We start from the raw sequence: 20,339 nt of genomic DNA, 5'->3' as shown, positions 1-20,339 counted from the left end.
CTATATCTTACTTTTTGATACCAAACATATAATTAACATTAACATTTGCATTGAAAATGGTGTAATACTTTAAGCATAGATTATTGAACACCCCGTAGCATTATATATTAGAATACAAATAAAAATAATATATTATACTTTATTTTTTGATACTAAATATACAATTGACATTAACATTTACATTGAAGATGGTCTAACACTTAAGCATGGATTATTGACCACCCCCACCCACTTCTCAAGCTCAGCAGCCCTCACCCAACCACCATGAGGAGTGAGTCCCCCTCCCCCATCCCCCGCAATAAGCAACCCACCCCATCATCGTTACCGGCCCATCAAGCCCCCTCCCTCCTCCATCAAGCCCCCTAGTTCAATGGTAATTTGAGAGGTGGTTTTTTTTTTTATGTTTTGTTCTAGATTTTTTTAAAATATGTTTTTTTTTTTTCATATTCTACTAAAGTAGATATAGATAACCCATACTTTTTCATCTAAAATTTGACATCTGTTAATAATTTTAATCCTTTTTCAACTATTTTGAGAATTTGGGGATTTTTTTTTTTTTTTTTCAAAATGAATTGTTTAGAGACCGATTATCATCTAATTAACAGTATGGGACCCATTGAGCTAAAAATCTTATACAAAAGTTCAACATATATGCAATATCACTTTTTCAAAACATCCATAAAACATTTATAAATTTCTCATTTTAAATATAAGGTGGAGCATAGCCTATGCTCCATACATGTGTACCTTTTTTATTTTTAAAGCACAATGGAAACAAGGGGGATCGAACCCTTAATTCTTTAATTTAGTGGATCCTATATAAATTAAATAATACTACAACCTCTAATTGAAAGGCATCTCTTTTCTAGTTTCTTATCTGAAATGAATTTGAGCGAGGTTCAGGGTTACAAGTTAAAACTAGAACTTTCAGAAAGAAAAAAAAAAGAGTTAAAACTAGAAGAAAAGCTTAAATAGCACACCAAATAGTACAAAATGAGATAAAGAAATAATTTTTATGATCTCTCTCCCTTTCTCTCTCTAGGGTTTCTATCTTTTATTCGTGTGTCACTCGCTTTCCTCTTTTAGGAGGTTCAGTGCCACTCTAGAGGCAAGGCTTTAAGTCCCATGGCAATGGTGTAGTAGTGGCAACTTCGGTAACTAAAGTAGAGATATAAGCTGTCAGTTCTTTAGTTGACCATGTTTTGTATGTCGACTTTCCAAAGTATTTATAACTTTAGAATCTCGCTCTTCTCATCATAGTAGTTATGGAGTTCAGAGGTGTGCGTGGATGAGTGCTCAACGTTTGTGCTGGTGTCGCATGGGTCCTCACCGATCTATCATTTATGGTCTTAGTGACCAACTTGTTATCGATGATCTTGTCTGTGTGGCTGAGGAATTTTGTCTTGTTTTTAGTTTTTATTTTGATGTAATAAAGGCAATGTTGATCCCGCCATTTTAGTTTTTGTGTTTTCGTCAAGTAATAACAACTGTTGTCATCCCGCCTTTCTATGGTGGTGGTAGGTCTATCCCGCTGAGTTTGATCCTATGCGGTCTTGTGAGTGACCCTAGTACTTTGAGTTTTTTTTTTTTTTTTTGTCTCAGTTGACTAATTTTATCCATTAACTGTAGTGGCTTTATTAAACAAGCTTTTGTTGCGCTCGATAATGCCAAGTAGGTCTTCCCCCATTAGGACTCGGCAGTACTAATATTCACCTTTGTGCCTCAGTTGTCTTTACTAGCCTTATCTAGTTTTCGTTCGTGGTCAAATAATTTTATATTTAATGGTCATTTTTAATTATTTTAGAGTATGTATTGAATTAATTATTAAATGAAATTTCCCATTAAAAAAAAAGTACAAAATAATATTCTTCAAATTGAAGTTCATGAAATGCGCAAACACTTGCTTGAAGTTATACGCATTACACAATTTGAGCATTTTTTTTATTCCATTTGTTTCTTCGCACATAAATTTGTAAAAGAAAAAAAAAAGTTTTCTTTCTCTTAAACTTAAATAGTTTACCATTTGCATATATATTGGTATATTCCGAGTTAGCATTAACAAATTAAGTTGACAGCTAACTGTCCTTGTCTAGAATTACAATTATCGGGATACTGTATAAATAACATGCATATATCCATCAACGATTTCTTGACTAATTTGCTAAATAGTATCCAACATATCTACTATCTTTTTTTTTTTTTTTTTTTTTTTCATGAAGGGTCCAACATATCTGCTATTCTTCCCTAAATTTGGTACAAAATTTGTGCTTTTGAACATATGTTCTAATACTGTTCTATCTTCAAGAAAGTAACACAATTTCTTTTCTTCTTTACATGCTAAAATTAAATTTGTGAAAAAAAATATATCTATAGTTTTTGATTTTTTTACCATTCTTTTATGGAAAATTCTAAGTCAGGTACTGAAAAAAATAGCGTATTACTGTATTAACCTGACAAATTTATATTAAAAATTATTTATTTTACATATCTTTTTATTTTAATGTAATTTTAATCAGATTTAACTGTCAAAAATTAACACTATCAGTAGAAACCTCTACCGGCTGCAGAAGGGTCTTTCTTAATTTTATATTCTTGATATGGTATAAAGCAGGAGTGTAATTAAGGCTAGCTTTCCTTTTAAGGATAATAAAAAGGAATTAAAAGAATATATCAAAGAATATTTATTAAAATACAAAAAAAAAAAATTTTTTAAAAAAAAAAAAAAAAAAAAAAAAAAAAAAAGGTAGAGGAAGAACTGTCTCTGTCTTTATATATAAGTGAACCTAAAATAACAAACACTGGTCACCTAACCAGCAGAAGACTCAAAACTCATCTGATCTTTACACACACACACATACATATATATATATATATATATATAATTTGATCCATAAATCACTCTCAATTATTTCTCGCTACTCTCTCCCTCCATCCCTCTCTCTCTCTCTCTCCAATGGGGCATTGGCATGCCATTTTGCTGATTTTTACAATATTAATATTCCTACAGAAACATGGATATTGCATTAATAATATTAATGCAAAAGAAGAACATATCATGATGAGGAAGAAGTTAATTATTAACGGCAATTCAGAAGTAGTGGGAAGTAGATGCAATCTGTTTGAAGGAAGTTGGGTTTACGACGATTCTTATGATCCACTTTACAACACGACTAGTTGCCCATTCATAGAGAAAGAATTTGATTGCCAGAACAATGGACGCCCAGATAAATCTTATCTCAAGTATAGATGGAACCCAACCTCTTGTCAATTGCCCAGGTACCATACATACATACATATACATATGTATGTATGAGGTTTTTGTTTTTCTGAACAAAGTTGTATTTTCCTTTAAAAGAACCAAATAGTATTAATGCATGCCATCCTTATTATATATGCCTATATATTAATGTATAAACAATATGTATGTAACATAGAACTTGAAGCGTCTATGCATCCCGTTTAGTTTTTTTATTCGAATTTTTAATTTAAGTTGAGATGTGACGTTATGTGATAGCCTTTTACTGTAGCAAAAAAATTAAATGTGACTGTTTCTGAGAGTTTTTTACTATAATAAAACTCGAATCGACGAGATAAACGGGACCTTATATATCAAATTTTATTCATCTTATAACCAAAGTTAATAAAACGAATTCCAAGAACAAGATATTACTTATCATGAAATTGCATAAAAGTGAAAAAATAAATCAATCTTGTCATTGTGTTTTGGTAGGAAGACAAGCCCTGACGTTTGACAGTCTTTTTATTTTCATCATTTTCTGTTTATATATATAATCAGAACTTAGTGTAATTGTACAGGAACTGTGAAATTATCATGCACCGACACATTTCTATCCATATTTATAGTTTCAAATGAAACAATGAAAAGCAACAAGAATATTGTTGTTTTCCATTTTTAATGAACACTCCTTTCCGTACGTGCATAATATAAAATGAATGGTAACTAACGTTGGTCGTATATATTATTTGTAATTTAGAAATATATATGTTCAGTTTATTTTTTCGATTTGAATTTTGTCACAGTAAAAAATTTAAAAAAAAACAATCACATTTAATATTTTTATTATAGTAAAAAAAATTCTCTTATAAAATTACATTTTAACTTAAATTAAAAACTCGAATCAACTAATTAACGAAACGGCCCTAGTGTTTGCGTGCGTTTATATGATACTTATAATTATGTATATATAAGGGGACATAATATTATATATGAATGGACGTATGTGCAGATTTAATGGTCTGGAATTCTTGAGAAAATTCAAGGGAAAGAAAATACTATTTGTTGGGGACTCCCTGAGCCTCAATCAGTGGCAATCTCTGACATGTATGCTTCATGCTTCAGTGCCCCAATCCAATTTCACACTGACAAGAAATGGTGGCCTCTCCACGTTTTCTTTCCCTGTGAGTTTTTTTCTTAATTATTATTTTCTTTTTCTTTAATTTGTTACATCAAATTTCAAACTTATTACAGGTAATTTATGTTAATATATATATATATATGTGTGTGTGTGTGTGTGTGTTAAAAATATTGTCTTACGACTGCGCGATGCAGCGGCCCTAGAGAAGGCGTTTCTGCTGACAAAATTTCACACTTGTCAAGTACTTAATTTTTTATGTGGTTTTTAGCACATTAATTGTTTGTGAACTTTCGTGCTTTAAAGAATTCATTCCTAAATTTTTAATTTTGGCAACTAACTCTCTCAATTTATAAAACTATTATAATTAGACACATTTGACAAACGACTATTAAATTGATAACAGAATATGTTTAATTGCAACAATTTTATAAATTGAATGAGTTAGTTGTTAAAATTAAAAATTTAAGAGGTAATTTATTAAAGTACGATAAATTTAAGAAGTAAATGTGTTAAAAACCCTTTTCACGCCTCATCGAACAGTATTTTTCATGCTTTTGTATTCGAGCACTTCAATCTAGCACATTCAAGCTGTAAACTGCCACAAAAAAGGTGTAAAGTGTAAACATGTCAGGAATTTTCATATGAATGATCTTCTCAAGGGTGAAATCTATTTTTTATTTTGTCTTTCTTTCTTTCTTTCTGCTTCTCTTTCTTTTTTTTTTTTTTTCTTTTCTAAAAGCTTGTTGTTCTTTTGAACATGATAACCTAATTATTTGCATGTAAAGCAATCAATCATTTTTTTTTCATATCTTTTTTTTTTTTTTCTTTTCTTCTTCTAAACTCTTGGGTAGGGTATTAAAAAAAGACCTATCTGGTAATGGTTTGGAATTGTTTTTTTTTTAATCATTTATCTATAGTACATAATTTTGAAATTTGCAGGATTATGGGGTATCGATGATGTTATTTCGCAGCGCATATCTTGTTGATCTTGTTAAAGAAGAGATAGGCACGGTTTTAAAGCTTGATTCCATAAAAAACGGCAATGCTTGGAAGGGATACGACACCCTCATATTCAACACCTGGCACTGGTGGCTCCACAAAGGAAGCAAACAACCGTGAGCTCCTAAACTCTTTTTAAAATATACAAAATATAAACTATCTGCATAGTCACATATTATATATATATATATATAGTCTCCGATCAGGCCCTAGGCCCTGACTTAGCACCATTTATTATGACTACTGGATATGCTTTTGACGGCTCATATTTTAAAGATTAAATTTTTAGGCTCACTGGTCAAGCACAGAGGCGTGCTAAATATGTAGGTCAAAGAAAAGTAATAATAAAAAATGTGTGGAAGAAAAATTGAGCGGAGGTGATGGTTTAATTCATAGATTTAAAATTATTATTTAGAATTATTTTTATTTTATGTGTATTTTTTATGAGAAAAAAATATTATAAAGAATCATGAATTATGATTCAGAATCAGGGACGAATATAAGAAACAAATATCTTTTTATAGATTCAGAACTATAATTTAGAATCATTCTTAATTTACGTTTATTTTTATAAAAAAAATACTATAACAAACTATAAATTATGATTCGAACCATAATACTAATTTTCATACCAAACACCTCATAATATTAATTCACGTAAAAGATACGTTTGAAAAGAAAAGTTACATTGTCGTTTCATTTAAAATTCTCTGCCGCTACCTATGCAATTTCATATTATTATAAATGGGTAAATTACGTTAATGCCCAAAACCGAATAAAATAAGTTCATCCCACCTGCAACCCATCTAACCTCATCTCCACGAATCTGCCACAGCCCCCTCCTAAACACCTCCACAAAAAAATTATAAGGGCTCGTTCATTTCACCGATATGAGTTTTTAGTTTTAAGTTTTTACAGTAAAAAGTTCTCATAAAATGTCACATCTAACTTTTTCTGCTACAGTGAAAAACTCTCGGAAAATGTCACATCTTAGTTCGAATTGAAAACTCAAATCCGCGAAGTGAACGAGACCTAAACTACTCGTGCAGAATCTGGTGCCGAACTGGAGATCTCTCTTATAAATATAAATATATATATATATATATAATATATATAGAAAAGTACGTGAACGTTTGATTTATAAATTTAAAATTATTTTTGATTTATTTATATTTTTTATGAGAAAAAATATTATAATAAATAATAAATTATTATTCGAATCATAGTATTAATCTTCATATTAAACACCTCAATCTCTAATGAATCTCCCATTTGTCAAAAAAAAAAAAAAAAAAAAAGAAAAAAATAACCTCTAATGAATCATATACGTGTCATCGGAATGTCACATTTTACCTCGTGTTTTTAACTCAGCAAAAAGGTCATGGCTATGCTCTATGTTTCTAATTTTCTGTTTAAAAATACCTTCTTTTTGACATAATCAAATTTAAGATGCAAAAAGACCATTTTAAAATAGCTTAGAACATCCTAAGTTAACCATTAATGAGGTTAAATTTATTGTTAAAATAGAGTCTTTTTAGGCATTCCTAAACAGGGTAAAACATGATTATTTTGATAAAACTCAGGAAAGGTTTAGGTAATTATAATCCATATGTATATGAATATATTTATGGTTTTTAATACTTTTGCCCCAGACTTCTAAATTTTGACAACTTGTCCTTAATTTTTAATTTTTTAACTTTAGCCCCTCATTGTGTCCCAATTTTATTTTTATTTTTCTAGGACGGATTTGGGAGTTAATTTGGTGATTTTAGTGTGTGTTAGGATTTAAATCAATTTGAGAATTTTTGGCATTTTCATTAGCTTTTTTGTTAATTAATTTAATAGTCGTTAGTACAATGAGGAACATTGAAATAATTTTACAAGTTGAGTAGGTAATGTGCAGAAATTAAATGTTCCAATAACAAAAGTGCTTAGAACCATATGTGTGTGCATATACCTCATCCACTAGTTCAAGGTGGTCCCTTTAATTTTGTCCTGACCAATTTTTTTGAATTTTTTTCTCTTATGTAGCCATTCCCACGCCCCAAAAAAAAAAAAAAGTTTCCATTCATGACATTTATATGAAAATGTTTCCAAAACATTTCAATCATACCCTAAACTGTAACTTTTGAGTTTCTCATATTTTATTTAAATTGTTAAATACACAATAATCAATGACGTACTACATAAATTTCATATTGTTGATTGTAGACCTTAAAAAGTGAATTAAATTAACTAGAAAATCGATTTATTTAGATTAAAAAATATAAAAACAGTTGAGTATAATAATAATAATATTACTATTATTTTAATTTAAAACTTTGATTCCACTCACACCTCCACTAAAAAAAAGTTGCTAACTCCGCCACTGCATGTGACATATGCAAAGGAATTTGCAGCCAAAACTGATGATTAATTTTGTAATGTTGTTTTGAGAGTTGTAATTGGGATTACATTGAAGGAGGAGGAATTATATGGAAAGATATGGATCGCTTGGTGGCTTTCAGGATGGGTTTGACAACTTGGTCCGAGTGGGTAGACTCCAATATTGATCCCAACAAGACAACAGTTTTCTTTCAAGGCATTTCTCCAACTCATTACAGGTATAATGCCTTAGTTTCTCCTATATATATATATATATATCGCTCTAAGTTGTCACATTAACATCAGCTGCTTAATATTAGCAAACTAAAACACAGGCAATATGCATAATAAAATGAGAAAAGGAGACAAATACGTTCTAGAATTTATATATGGGACTGAATTTTACTCCTTATTTTTAATAAATATTATTTTTCATTAAATAACTATATCAGTCAAAAAGATATTAATAAAAAGTAAGAGATGAAAATCTAAAGTACCCAAATAATATAAGAACAAGTTCAACAATTTTCTTTAATAAAATATGTACAATGCTGATCATTAATATATTTCTAAACCCTCATTGTATTCAAAAGTTTACCAGTATACGTCCCATTAATAGAAATGTTCGCACTACGCCCTTAATAAAAGATATAATTGATAATTATCAACAACAACAAAAAAGATGTAATTGATACCAATGTATATAATCTATTACTTTTCTAAATATTTTAATCTCAATATTATTGTAGTTTGTAAAAGAAATATATAGTTACAACATAGTGACATATCAGAACAATTGATAATTATTTTCCCTAGCTACTTATCGCTTTGTTAATTAAGCAAAAAAAAAAAAAAAAAAAAACAAAGTAACAATATTTAACCTAACTTATATTTTCTAATTATTTGTGAATTTTGGACTTTGGAGCGGGAACAGTGGAGAAGAATGGAATGATTCCAAGTCAGCGACATGTAAAGGGCAAAGTGAACCGGAAAGTGGTTCAACATATCCAGGAGGTTGGCCACCAGCAGCTACAATAGAAGACCAAGTGTTGAGCAAAATGTCTACTCCAGTCACTCTTCTAAACATAACCACACTTTCTCAGCTGAGGAAAGATGGCCATCCCTCCGCCTACGGCTTTGGTGGGCCCAAGGGAAACGATTGTAGCCATTGGTGTCTTCCCGGTGTTCCCGACACCTGGAATGCGCTCTTGTACGCTATTCTTTTTTCAAATTCATGAAAACTCAAAAGTACGAGAAACGTTTGGTTCATCCATTAGAATTATACTATTAAAATTATTTTTGATTTAAGTGTATTTTTTATAAAAAAAAATATTGCAGTTAATCATGAATCATAATTTAAATCATGATTTGAATCCTCTAACTAAACGACAACTAAGTCTTACAGTATGGATTTTACTGCATAAATCTCATAAAGCGCCACACTGATAGTGCCTTAGAGCATTTTTCACTATTCAAGCCAAATTCAGTCACTAATGAACGACAAGCTCACTGGTTATTTGATGATCAATTTTTTCATTGATTTTTATCGCACCAAATCATTAAATTTTTATATTTGATGATAACCACTCATAAAAATATAATGTCACATATATATTATATGTACATGTAAAGTTACATTTACGGTGTACTTATAGGAAAATAAACAGGAGTTCTGTTAATAGCTCTGCTTATTTATAACGACCATAGAATTTTACTCATCATAGTAAAATTCTAAAGAGTAATTGAGGTTTCTTTATAGATGTTTTGATAAAAGGTCATAACATTGATTTTTTTGAATTTTTTTTATTTTTTTTGAAAGGGTGATATGTCGGCAATTGAGTGGAAGCATTTGGACAAAAACTAAAGGGCATATAAATTAATAGGAAGCTCGTACTCGTGTGATAAGTCACGGGCCTAAAAGAATCATTAATGAAATATCGCACGTGGTAAAAGTCTATTTACTCTAAAATTTAGATAAAAACGCTGATGTGGACGTCTTGGCTCCACGGTCGTATTTTAGTAGATATATTAGCGCCTCAGATACTCAAATAAAAAAAATAAAAAAAAATTCTCTGTATGTTCCGAAAAATAGATAATAGATTATTACTAGCTATACGTGGCATTCAAATATTCACTTCAAATGAAAAGTCGAGTTATTAATATGAGATGGATAAAAAAAAAGTGGTTTTAGTGATAATCCAGAATTTTTTTGCAAATTGGGTAAAAGAATTTGGACGAGGGTCTGTTCACTTCGTTGATTTGAGTTTATAATTCGAGTTGATATGTGATTTTGTGTGAGAGCTTTTTACTGTAGCAAAAAAGTTAGATGTGATTGTTTCTGAGAGCTTTTTACTGTAACAAAACTCGAATTCTAAATTCGAATCGGTAAAATGAACGAGACCTTAAAGAAATCTAAAAATCAGACTTCATACTCGAGTTTACCAAACGTTAGATGAATAAAGGAAAAAATAAAAGGATTATAAAGTAAAGTGGAGTAATATGAATGAGAAACAATCTATTATTCAAGTGTATTCATTTATTTAGTGGTGGGGTTGGTGGAATGAGAAACAATCTAAGTCGGTTTTTAGGATTTATGAATTTTAGTAATGTAATTATTAAATTGTCTTTTTACATAATTAGCTAATCATTATTAATAAAATTGAACTTATCATTGTTCCATGTATTTAGTTATTTATCTAATTGTTACATCATTGTCATTTCACATTATTTTCAAATTAAAAATCTAATTTATAAGTTTCAGAACTTAATAATTATAAAAAAAATTAGATATATTTAAAATAATATTATAAATATGAGTATAAAATAGAATAGCACATTAAATTTATTATTTTTATATTTTTTGTGTCAAATATAATATTGAATACTAACATTTATATTAGAGTTATCTTATTTTTCGAGTTACAGATGAAACATCATTTCAGTATTTAACTTTTAAAATGTCTCAGGATAATGAATCTCTAGTCCATCACTTGTCCTAACTCTTAAGTTAGTCACTTTGTAAATGCTTAAATCTCAAGAAATAAAAAAGCACAATTTCTTTTTTTATAATCATGCCGTAACATGTAAATTATAAAATTAACTCTCACTAAACCATACACGATCCTTAGGCGTCTTTGGCTGTTAAGAGTTTAATTGTTAGGTGGATTAAAAGACTAATTTTGGGTAATTTAATAGAGAGTTTCTCTCATAGTTCCTAAAACAATGGACTTTTAGTAGTTTTTTATTTTTCAGTCATCAGATCTGCATCATAATTTATCTGTTATGTATATATTTTTAATCTGTTATGATTTTGATCAGATTTAATGATAAAAAATTAAAACTATTGGTAGGCCAGCGTATCAGAGAAGATATCAATTTAATAAGTCAGCTATTCATTTTGAGATGTTTTAAAAGTGAAGAATCAAAAGTTTGTATATCTTATTTACAAATAATAGGATTAACCTTAAATTGTAGTGTTGTGATATCTCTAAGGCTCCGTTCATTTTATTGATTTGAGTTTAGAATTCGAGTTTTATTATAGTAAAAAGTTCTCAAAAATAATCACATTTAACTTTTTTGCTATAATAAAAAACTCTCATATAAAATCACATTTCAAATCGAATTAAAAACTTGAATCAGCGAACTAAACGAGATAGAAATTTTCTTTTCACATCATATTAAAAAAAAAAAAAAAAGGTGGTGTGGTGCTTAACAAACCGACAAAACAACTGGCTGTTTATAGACTCACATCCACGTCATCATTCCTATCTTATTTTGATAATTGCATATATGTACTCGGGGTTTTGCAATTGCCTCGAATCAGTCCCCATACTTGTCCTTTTCATAAGGATCTCAACCTTAACCGTCATATTACGATATTAATTTTGAATTGGTAATTTTTACAAATGGATGAGAAAGTTATTTGTCTTGGGAGATAAAACTATATTCGTTTGGTTGGAGGATTCAAATTATGTGATTTGAACCATTTTTGATTTACGTGTATTTTTTGTGAGAGAAAATACTATAACGAACCACGAATCATGATTCGAATCAAGGAACGAATCCTTCTACCAAACGCCCCCGCGTTAAGTGATGATTTGCCCATGTGCGGGATACGACACCTGGTCCCCACATATTGTTGGTATGTGAAGGGTGCTTTTAATCCACTTTAATTAAAACCATTTTAGGAATCGTGATGTATCGATAAGAACGTTTTTATTAGGTCTTTTATATTTATCATTTTAAAGTTTGATATTTTGTATTTATTCATTGTTGTCCTATTTTTGTGGGAGATTAAGTGGGTCTCACAGGATTAAAAGGAGTGTAAATTGATTAAATGATCAGTGAAAGACTAGTTAGGTCATTTTTATATACTCGATGGTCTCTCAAATTGCTACTATAGCTGAAGAGATTAAGAGACATAAAGTGCACTGCCACAGATTTCCTTTTTCTTTACCAACGAAAAAAATTCCACTTTAGTTAAATATAAAGGCTCTAAATTAATTTGTTAGTCAAAAAATAATCTCACTCATTTTCATTTATCACATAATTTGTTATAAAAGAGAATTATTAGATCGCTTAAGATTCAAAATAATTCTAACAATAAAAAAGATAAATAAAAGAAATAATAATTCTAACAATTGTTGGTCAAGAAAAAGGATACTCGCTAGATACTTAAATATATATAACTTTCCGATAAAGTTTGATTAAAATCGATGGTTTAGAATCGAGTCTCGTTAGGTGCGTTTGGAACTCGTTTTAAAATGATTTTGTTTTTTGTATGAAACCGGAAATGAAAATGTTTTCAATCTCAAACAGAAATTATTTTTAAAAATGTGTTTGGTAGTTTTATCAAGAGATTGTTTTAAGTATAAAAAATCCATTAATGTCTCTATCTCTCTCTACTCGAGAGAGAAGAAAACGAAAACAAAAAATAAAAAAGACTAAAAGTCGTTTTTCATTTCTCTCTCTTTTTACACTAAACTAAAAAATCGTTTTCATTTCCGTTTTTTCTTTAATTGTGCCAAACGTCGTTTCTCTCCTGTTTTTATTTTTTCTTTCTCGAAAAACGTGAAAAACAAAAACAAAAACAACTCCAAACACATTTGTTGTTTTTGTTTGGTTTTTTTTTATATAATTAATATGAGAGCTTCTCTGGTACTATTGCTAGTTATTTATTTTTAATCGTGAAATTTGTATAAAAAACTATTCATTTTTCATATTTTTCTAATTTAATATAGTTTAAAATGATCTATAAGTAAAAACTGACACTACTAATAAATTAAGTCTATGAGAGAAATTCTCAATTAATTTTATACATTCAATTAATTACATAATTACACAGTCTAATTTTAAGATTTTCTCAATCTCTCTATTTCAAAAACTATAAAGATCTTTATCACAAAAAAAAAAAGAAACTATAAAGATATCTTTTAAATACTAAAAACTGCTTTAAATATTTTAAAAACCATAACGCTTTTTCTTTATTGATGTTTCTTCTGCATCATTAAGATGATGTTTGGTTCATGAATTCAGAATCATGATTTAAAATTATTCTCAATTTACGTGTATTTTTATGAGAGAAAACATTATAACGAGCTACGAACCATGATCCGAATCATGGCATAGATTATTACTCCAAACGCACAATAAATTATTTTTTCTTTTTCTAATTTCTCAATTCAAATATCTTTTATAAATATAAAAGTCTTCTTTTTTTTGCTTTTTTTTTATTTTGTTTCTTGGCCCTTACTTATTTTTTATTTACATTCTTGTCTTTCATTGATTTTTTTTTCCATTTCATAAAATTATTATTTTTCTAATTTCTCAATTCAAATATTTTTTTTACAAATATATCCCTACTCAAATATTTTTATTACAATCCTCTATATATGTTAGATTTGAGTTTAACTAATTTGCTGTTCATTTTTACACTGAAATAATTTTTTTGAAAACACTCTTAAGCAAATATTTTTCTACTTCTCATATGTACATTATAATTAATTTCTTTCTAAATATTTTTTTATATTGGAAAAGGAAACTACTCATGAAATAACTATTCTCAAATTTACCCTTTACTTAAAATAAGTTAATGTAATCACCATTTTAAGTACTTTTAACTTGAATCATCTAAAAATAATTTTATTTTGATATTAATTTGTTAGTTAAAACTTGAATCATCTAAAAGAATTTTACTATATATGAAATCGATTTTTTTAATAGAATTTCATGCATGCACGAAGCGCGTTTGGTAAACTAGTGTTACACAAAGGTTGAAAAAAATATTAGTTAAACTTACGTATTGGACAAATAAAATTCATAGATTTTTTCCTCCAAAATATATCTTGAAAACAAATATAGATCCAACATGTTGAAATGGTCACGATTTATTCTATCAATATTTAACAATTTGGTGACAGAAAATAGGACAAATTTTATAGTTCCGCGGTGTGATTTTTAACGTCCACAATAAGACAAGTTGCTTAATTTATGGGATAAAAGTGAAATTAATCCTAAATTTTAAGTATTATTGCTTAATTATATATGAATCTTTTAAAAAAAGAATATATATATATACATATATATGTAATTTCAACTTATGGATTAGCAGTAATTTCACAAATCACCTCAAGTCAAAATACATATATATGTATATATACATATAGTGCTTCTACCTACATTATTTGTCAGACCAAAACATTCACTCAATTAGGATTATCCAGATTGATCTCCATATTTTAAATTAATAGATTAGTAATGATATGGTACGTTACTTGTGTTAGTGGTAAATAGGTTATCAAATAGACAATAACATTTAGTTGAGCGATAGTAACGCCTAATTTTTTACCCAGTAACACACATTTGTTTGCTGTTTTTTTTTTCCTCTTCTATCTCTACAAAAATTCATGCTTTAAAATACTATAAGCTCTTTGTTTCAACTGTGATTGAAACGATTCTTCTTTCTGTGTGTTCAGAGCAAAAAAAATAAACAAATTAAGATCCATATAGCCTACGTAATTCAAGCCTGAAAATTGAGTTTCTGTAAGATTCGTGTCGTGCCACTAAAATTTTAAATTATTTTACACTCCATCAAAACTCTCTTTTCTTTTTTTTTTTTTTGAGCGAAAGAAACAAACACATATTTGTGTTGTTTTATTACGAATTACCATTCATAACAAAATTATCAGCATATTTAAATGACAATCAGTTCTAATCACCACAATTAAATTTTTGTTTAAATGAAATCATTCAAATGACAAGAATTCAGACAAACTAAATGAAGTTAAAATTTGAATTTGAAAACCTTTCCTTAAATTCGTAAAATCAAAACCATTTTTCATAGTGTAAATTATTTCTCATTTCCATTTTTCTTTTTTCACACATTTTCTGCCAAATTTACATTTTTAACACATATTAAAACATAAATTTAGATTCTATTCACTTTTTATATTTGTAATTTTAACTACATGTCCAAACTTTAATATGGACTGCAATTCAAACCAAAATTTCAAATTTCACAGTTCAAATCAAAATGATTTAAATGGCTACAATTAGAATTAATGAACCACATGAGGTTATAGGTTTTTTACGTTGAAAAACTGTAACGAAATTTTTAATCCCCTATTTATTTTGAGAATTCGAATTAATTTACCAAATTCATAATATACTCAGATTCTGCGAGTGTGGTCTAATTATGTACGTGATGCTCAGGATTGCTCAAACATGCATAATAATGTACTAACTACAAATTTGTGGTGAACAAATGTTAAAAAATTAAGGGCTTATTTTTTTGAGTGAAAAATTCAAAAAAATGCAACTCGAGTTATAAATTTTATTCGAGTTCATGTTCTTTTAAGTTTAAACTCGAGTTTAAGACTAAAACTCGAGTTCAAGTTTCTCCTTCAACTCGAGTTCAGAAACTCGAACTCAAATTAATGAACAATATTTTTTTTATTCTTAAAAATGCTATAACTTTTTCGTTTTAATTCTGATTGAGATGATTTTTTTTCTATGCGTTGATAACGAAAAGACGAATAAAACCCGACCCATATACCCTATTAAAATTTTTCATCAGCACTGAGTTTTTATTAAAATACTATCTAAATACAAATTCAAATTTTGACTCACTCAAACACAAATTCAAAAAGATTCTTATCTCAAACTATAACTCAAATGTACACAACCAAACACAAACTCAAGTTACAAGTTCAACTCAAATTATAACTCAAATTCAACTCAAGAATTATACTCAAGTTAAACTCTAAAAGAACAAGTCCTAAGTTTGGAGAGGTATTTTTGTGACGAGACTTATAATTCGAGATTAAATATGTAATTTGCCCTAACTAAAAAACCAGATTTAATGCACTGTTCATTGACATGTTACAGATGCCAGACTGTTCCATTATAAATGTCTTAATATTATCTTGTCGTTCAGTCACAAGAAATTAATAATTTTATAGGATTTTTAAATTTCCTTTTTACCCATGAAATGTCGCCTTCAACACTGTTATACTTTTTTATTACATCTTTACTACGTGTGAACAGTATCCTAACTTCCGGTAATAGTCGGTTATGCTTAGCTGTGGTCCTCCTTTTTCCCTGCAAGTTGGCGCTGCAACATCTGTTCTTCAACTCCCCTTCGGAAGAATTGGTCTGTCGACGGATCCTAGCCTATGCCTATATATATATATATATATATATGATTAATGTTTCCAGTTAAAAAACGACTAAACGAGTACGAAAGAACATTCTTCAGCCACGTGCGTCCACCGCACATCACGCGCACATGCTCCACCTCCACTGCAGCAGCCGAGACGACGACGTACACGTCACTCCCCTCAACTAACCGGCAATTACAGGTGGACACCGCCCGACTCGCACCGGCCAAACCGGTTGCCAGCAGTTAACAGTACGGCGTGGCAAAATCCACACCGTCCAATCCAAAAAGTGATCTCATCGACGGCTCAGGCTCGTCTTCTAGTCTCAATCAAATCGGTGAAACAAAGATAAAGAGGAAAAGAAAGAAAAAGGCAAAAAGCTTCGGTAAGAGCAAGCAAAGGCGGAACCAGTTAATTTGTACTGAGAAAAAAAAAAGGTTTTTTATTCAGAAAACTATTCGGATCAGAATCAGATTTTCAGACGAATCAAACCAATGGTTTCAGTGCCGGAAAAGTGGAGTTTGGAGAATTCTAGAGGTGATTTTCGCTTTTTGCTTTTTGATTTTCTATTTGTTTGTTACTGCTTTTGTTTGGTTCGATTCTTTTGAATTGTGGTCGGTCGATAGAATAAACAAAAGTTAGCTTCAATGTCACGCTTGAAAAGTTTACAGGTTTCAGCTCTGTTTGGTTGTTATTTTGCTTTTTGACATTATTACTTCTTTCTTTCTCTCTCCTCCGCTTTCTCTCTCTATGGATATAGGCATTAGGTAACAGCTCACATGGTTGGTACTTGGTATTGGTGTCGCTGAGCGATCAAGTGGAAGCTCTCGGAGTCGAAAATGGCGGAAGTGAGAGGATCGAACACGTGGAGGGACGAGCTGGCGAGCCTCGTGGAGGACACCGGAATTCGGTATGTCGCCGATCCGATCATGGTCTCTATGCCGGCGTTCGAGGCGGAGGCGGCGACGATAACGGCCGATTACGTCTCAGAAGAGGCGCGGGACGACAAATCGGAGCCGTCGGAGAGCTTGAAGGAGCAGATGAGGGGTTTCGCGATGGCGTGGGGGGAGATTCTGATGGAATTGGGGAGAGGATGTAGGGACATTGTGCAGCAGAGCTTTCTGACTGAGGATTCCTACATCGTGAGGAAGCTTCAAAAGCCGTGCGCAAGAGCTTCGGCGAAATTGAGATACTTCAACGAGTTCTTGCCCGAGGATCGCGATCCGGCTCACGCCTGGCCAGTGGTATTCTTCGTTTTCATTCTCGCATTGGCAGGTACATTGCTGATTCATTGGACTATGGAGGTTTTCTGATTCTGTATTTATGTCCTTTTAGTTAGAAAGAAATATGTCATAATTGTTTGCTTCAGTTAGAAATTAGATTATCTAGTTTTTTTTTTTTTTTTCCCCTAGTGTATATAATTGAACACCATAAATTGTTTCTAAATTCTTATGTCTCTGGAGGTACGGTAACAACTTACAGTACTAATGTACTCTTGGAAATTTAGCTATTCACTAAGAATGTATATGACAATATCAGACGCTTGGGAGTGTGTTAGAAATCTGCTTGAAAAGGTTGAAAATTAAAAATGTGTGGCACAGAATATGAATGAACCGGATATAAATGTGAACCAGGTGAATGCCATTAGTGTTGAGGACTTGAAGACTTCTTGATATTTATATTGATCTGTGATAAGCTCACAATGCGGTAACAGATTAGAGGATTAGTTCTTCAAGATTAGCTAGCAAACAATCACAATCACTGTTATTAATGGTGGTACCTGAATTACAATGGCGGATATTGGGGTGTTCGAGTGACCCCTTGCACTCCCTAGCTAAGCTTATCTAAAAAGTTTTAGAGCATGAATGAATGAATCCCTTCTAATCCCTTCTCTATACTATTTATTCTATTCCCTCCTATCTCTAACCGTTTTCCCGTTCACCCCAAACACCAGAATCCTCCAACATGCCAACTCAGCCCTTCTCGTCTCCACCGTCCTAAGAAGTGCTCTCCTGCACCGCAGCCGTACTTCCCTCTCCTGCTCTTGCAGCACCCTTCTCACGGACTCTCTTCCGAACATAGGTAAAGCGCAAAGGGGGCTTATCAATCTGTCTGCTTGTGGAGCTTTTCTTTAAAAGTTTTCTAATGTTCTTGACTTCCTGGTTGTATCCTAATTCCTAGGATGTATGTTCTCAACTATTCAAATTTTTTCTTTCTGCGTAGCTTTTTTTATTGTTGATTGCACATTCATTCTTCTTATTTTTTGTTTTTTTGGGGGTAATATAGGCGTCTTTATACATTTTAAACATTTGCAGCTATGAATGTAAATACCAAAGATGGCAGCTTGGTCCCGCCTGTGAAGAAAGTGAGAATACACCCTCCAAATGCTACCCGTATACTGCTTCCAGATGGGAGACACATGGCTTATCTTGAGCAAGGTGTCCCAGCTGACAGAGCTAGATTTTCTATAATTAGTCCACATTCTTTCCTTTCATCTCGACTTGCAGGTGAATATATAATTTCCCATAATTGCAGAATTTGTAAAGTCAAAGCAGAGACTATGGAATTGCTGTTCATGCCCTTGGCAAGAAAGAATATTGTTTATTGAAACCTCTTTTTCTTTTTCATTTTGAAAGGCATACCTGGAATCAAGATGTCATTGCTTGAAAATTTTGGTGTTCGCTTTGTCACATACGATCTTCCTGGTTTTGGGGAGAGTGATCCTCATCCCAGCAGGAATCTCAACTCATCAGCATTTGATATGTTACACCTAGCTGACGCCGTCGGCATTAGTGACAAGTTCTGGGTGCTGGCCCACTCAGGTGGAAGCATGCATGCTTGGGCAGCGCTTAAGTACATCCCCAACAAAGTTGCAGGTATGTAAACATTTCTTCTATAAAAATTCTATGGTGACTTTTTGGAGGCTTCATAGCATAATCCTATTGAGAAAACACCTGGAGATACCAATCTAAATGTATTGTTGAAACTTCTACGCTTACGCCTAATATATAAATATTCTTCTTCAGACTTCTCTTCCAGTGCTTTTCAATAGAAGTTTTAGGACCAACCTATAACTACTGATTGTTATCTCTTTCCATGCATGTGCATTGTACTTTTCTTTTCATTATGAAAATGCATTAAAAATTTACCAGACGTAATTATGTGAAATCTTGACCGAATTTATAGGTACCCGCCTTGTTTACATACCTACTAATTGTGAAAATGTTGTTCCTTTATATCTCGCGATAGAGGTTTTATGAGCAAGTTAGGCCTACTAATTGTTATCTCTTTATGTGTCTGTGCATTGTAATTTTCTTTTTCTTATAAAAATGCATAAAGAACTTACCAGGCATAAATAGATTTATGAGAAATCTTGACTGAATTTACAGGTGCAGCCTTGTTTGCCCCAATGATGAATCCATATGAGCCTGGCATGACCAGAGAAGAGATGAAAAGGACGTGGGAAAATTGGTTGCCAAGAAGAAAATTTATGCATTTCTTAGCTCGCAGGTTTCCAAGATTTCTCTCCTCATTCTATCATCGCAGCTTCCTCTCTGGAAAGCTAGGGCGGATTGATAAGTGGTTATCTTTCTCACTGGGAAAGAAGGTAAATTAATTTTCATCTTGAACTACACAATTTTCGTATTGAATTACTGTGCGACATTAAAAACAGATACAACTGGTCCAGTTGGAGCCAGAATTTATAGGAACATTTGGAACATTTATTTTTGAGCAGAAGAGCTGTTTTCATTTTCAAGTAGTGTTCGACCAATTACATACGTATTAATCAATATTCAATTGATTGGTCTGCGGATATTGACAAAAATAAAGATCACATTTGGGATGACTATTAGCTTAAGCATTAATTTCAATTAACGAGAGAACTGTGAATTGATAATATATTTTGGGCAGTTGCTTTATACTTTTGTACTTTTAGGAATGC

The 20,339-nt window shown here is 30.9% G+C and overlaps 2 protein-coding genes across 3 annotated transcripts in view; both read left to right on the top strand.

Annotated features, from left to right (window-relative positions):
* Nucleotides 1-3,055: 3,055 nt before the first annotated feature.
* Nucleotides 3,056-8,977, top strand: LOC21400519 (protein trichome birefringence-like 38). Its single transcript, XM_024163715.1, has 5 exons — nucleotides 3,056-3,276; nucleotides 4,248-4,419; nucleotides 5,316-5,491; nucleotides 7,814-7,978; nucleotides 8,674-8,977. The coding sequence occupies exons 1-5, from the start codon at nucleotides 3,056-3,058 to the stop codon at nucleotides 8,975-8,977; spliced, it is 1,038 nt and encodes a 345-aa protein (XP_024019483.1).
* A 7,733-nt stretch (nucleotides 8,978-16,710) lies between these two features.
* The window catches only part of LOC21400518, a 5,434-nt gene continuing 1,805 nt past the window's right edge, over nucleotides 16,711-20,339 (top strand). Inside the window, exons 1-5 of one of the 2 annotated variants that reach the window (XM_024163687.1) lie at nucleotides 16,711-16,933; nucleotides 17,157-17,671; nucleotides 18,712-18,903; nucleotides 19,033-19,272; nucleotides 19,786-20,003. In XM_024163687.1, coding sequence (XP_024019455.1) covers nucleotides 17,236-17,671; nucleotides 18,712-18,903; nucleotides 19,033-19,272; nucleotides 19,786-20,003 — 1,086 coding nt within the window. In that variant the 5' untranslated portion in view covers nucleotides 16,711-16,933; nucleotides 17,157-17,235. Of the gene's footprint in view, nucleotides 16,934-17,065; nucleotides 17,672-18,711; nucleotides 18,904-19,032; nucleotides 19,273-19,785; nucleotides 20,004-20,339 lie in introns of those variants that run through there. The other variant, XM_024163688.1, reaches the window with a different exon arrangement.

The sequence above is a fragment of the Morus notabilis genome, unplaced genomic scaffold, assembly GCF_000414095.1.
Source record: "Morus notabilis unplaced genomic scaffold, ASM41409v2 Scaffold243, whole genome shotgun sequence".
NCBI lineage: Eukaryota > Viridiplantae > Streptophyta > Magnoliopsida > Rosales > Moraceae > Morus > Morus notabilis.
The sequence above is the reverse complement of the archived record's forward strand: the minus strand, read 5'-3'. Positions and strand labels throughout refer to the sequence as shown.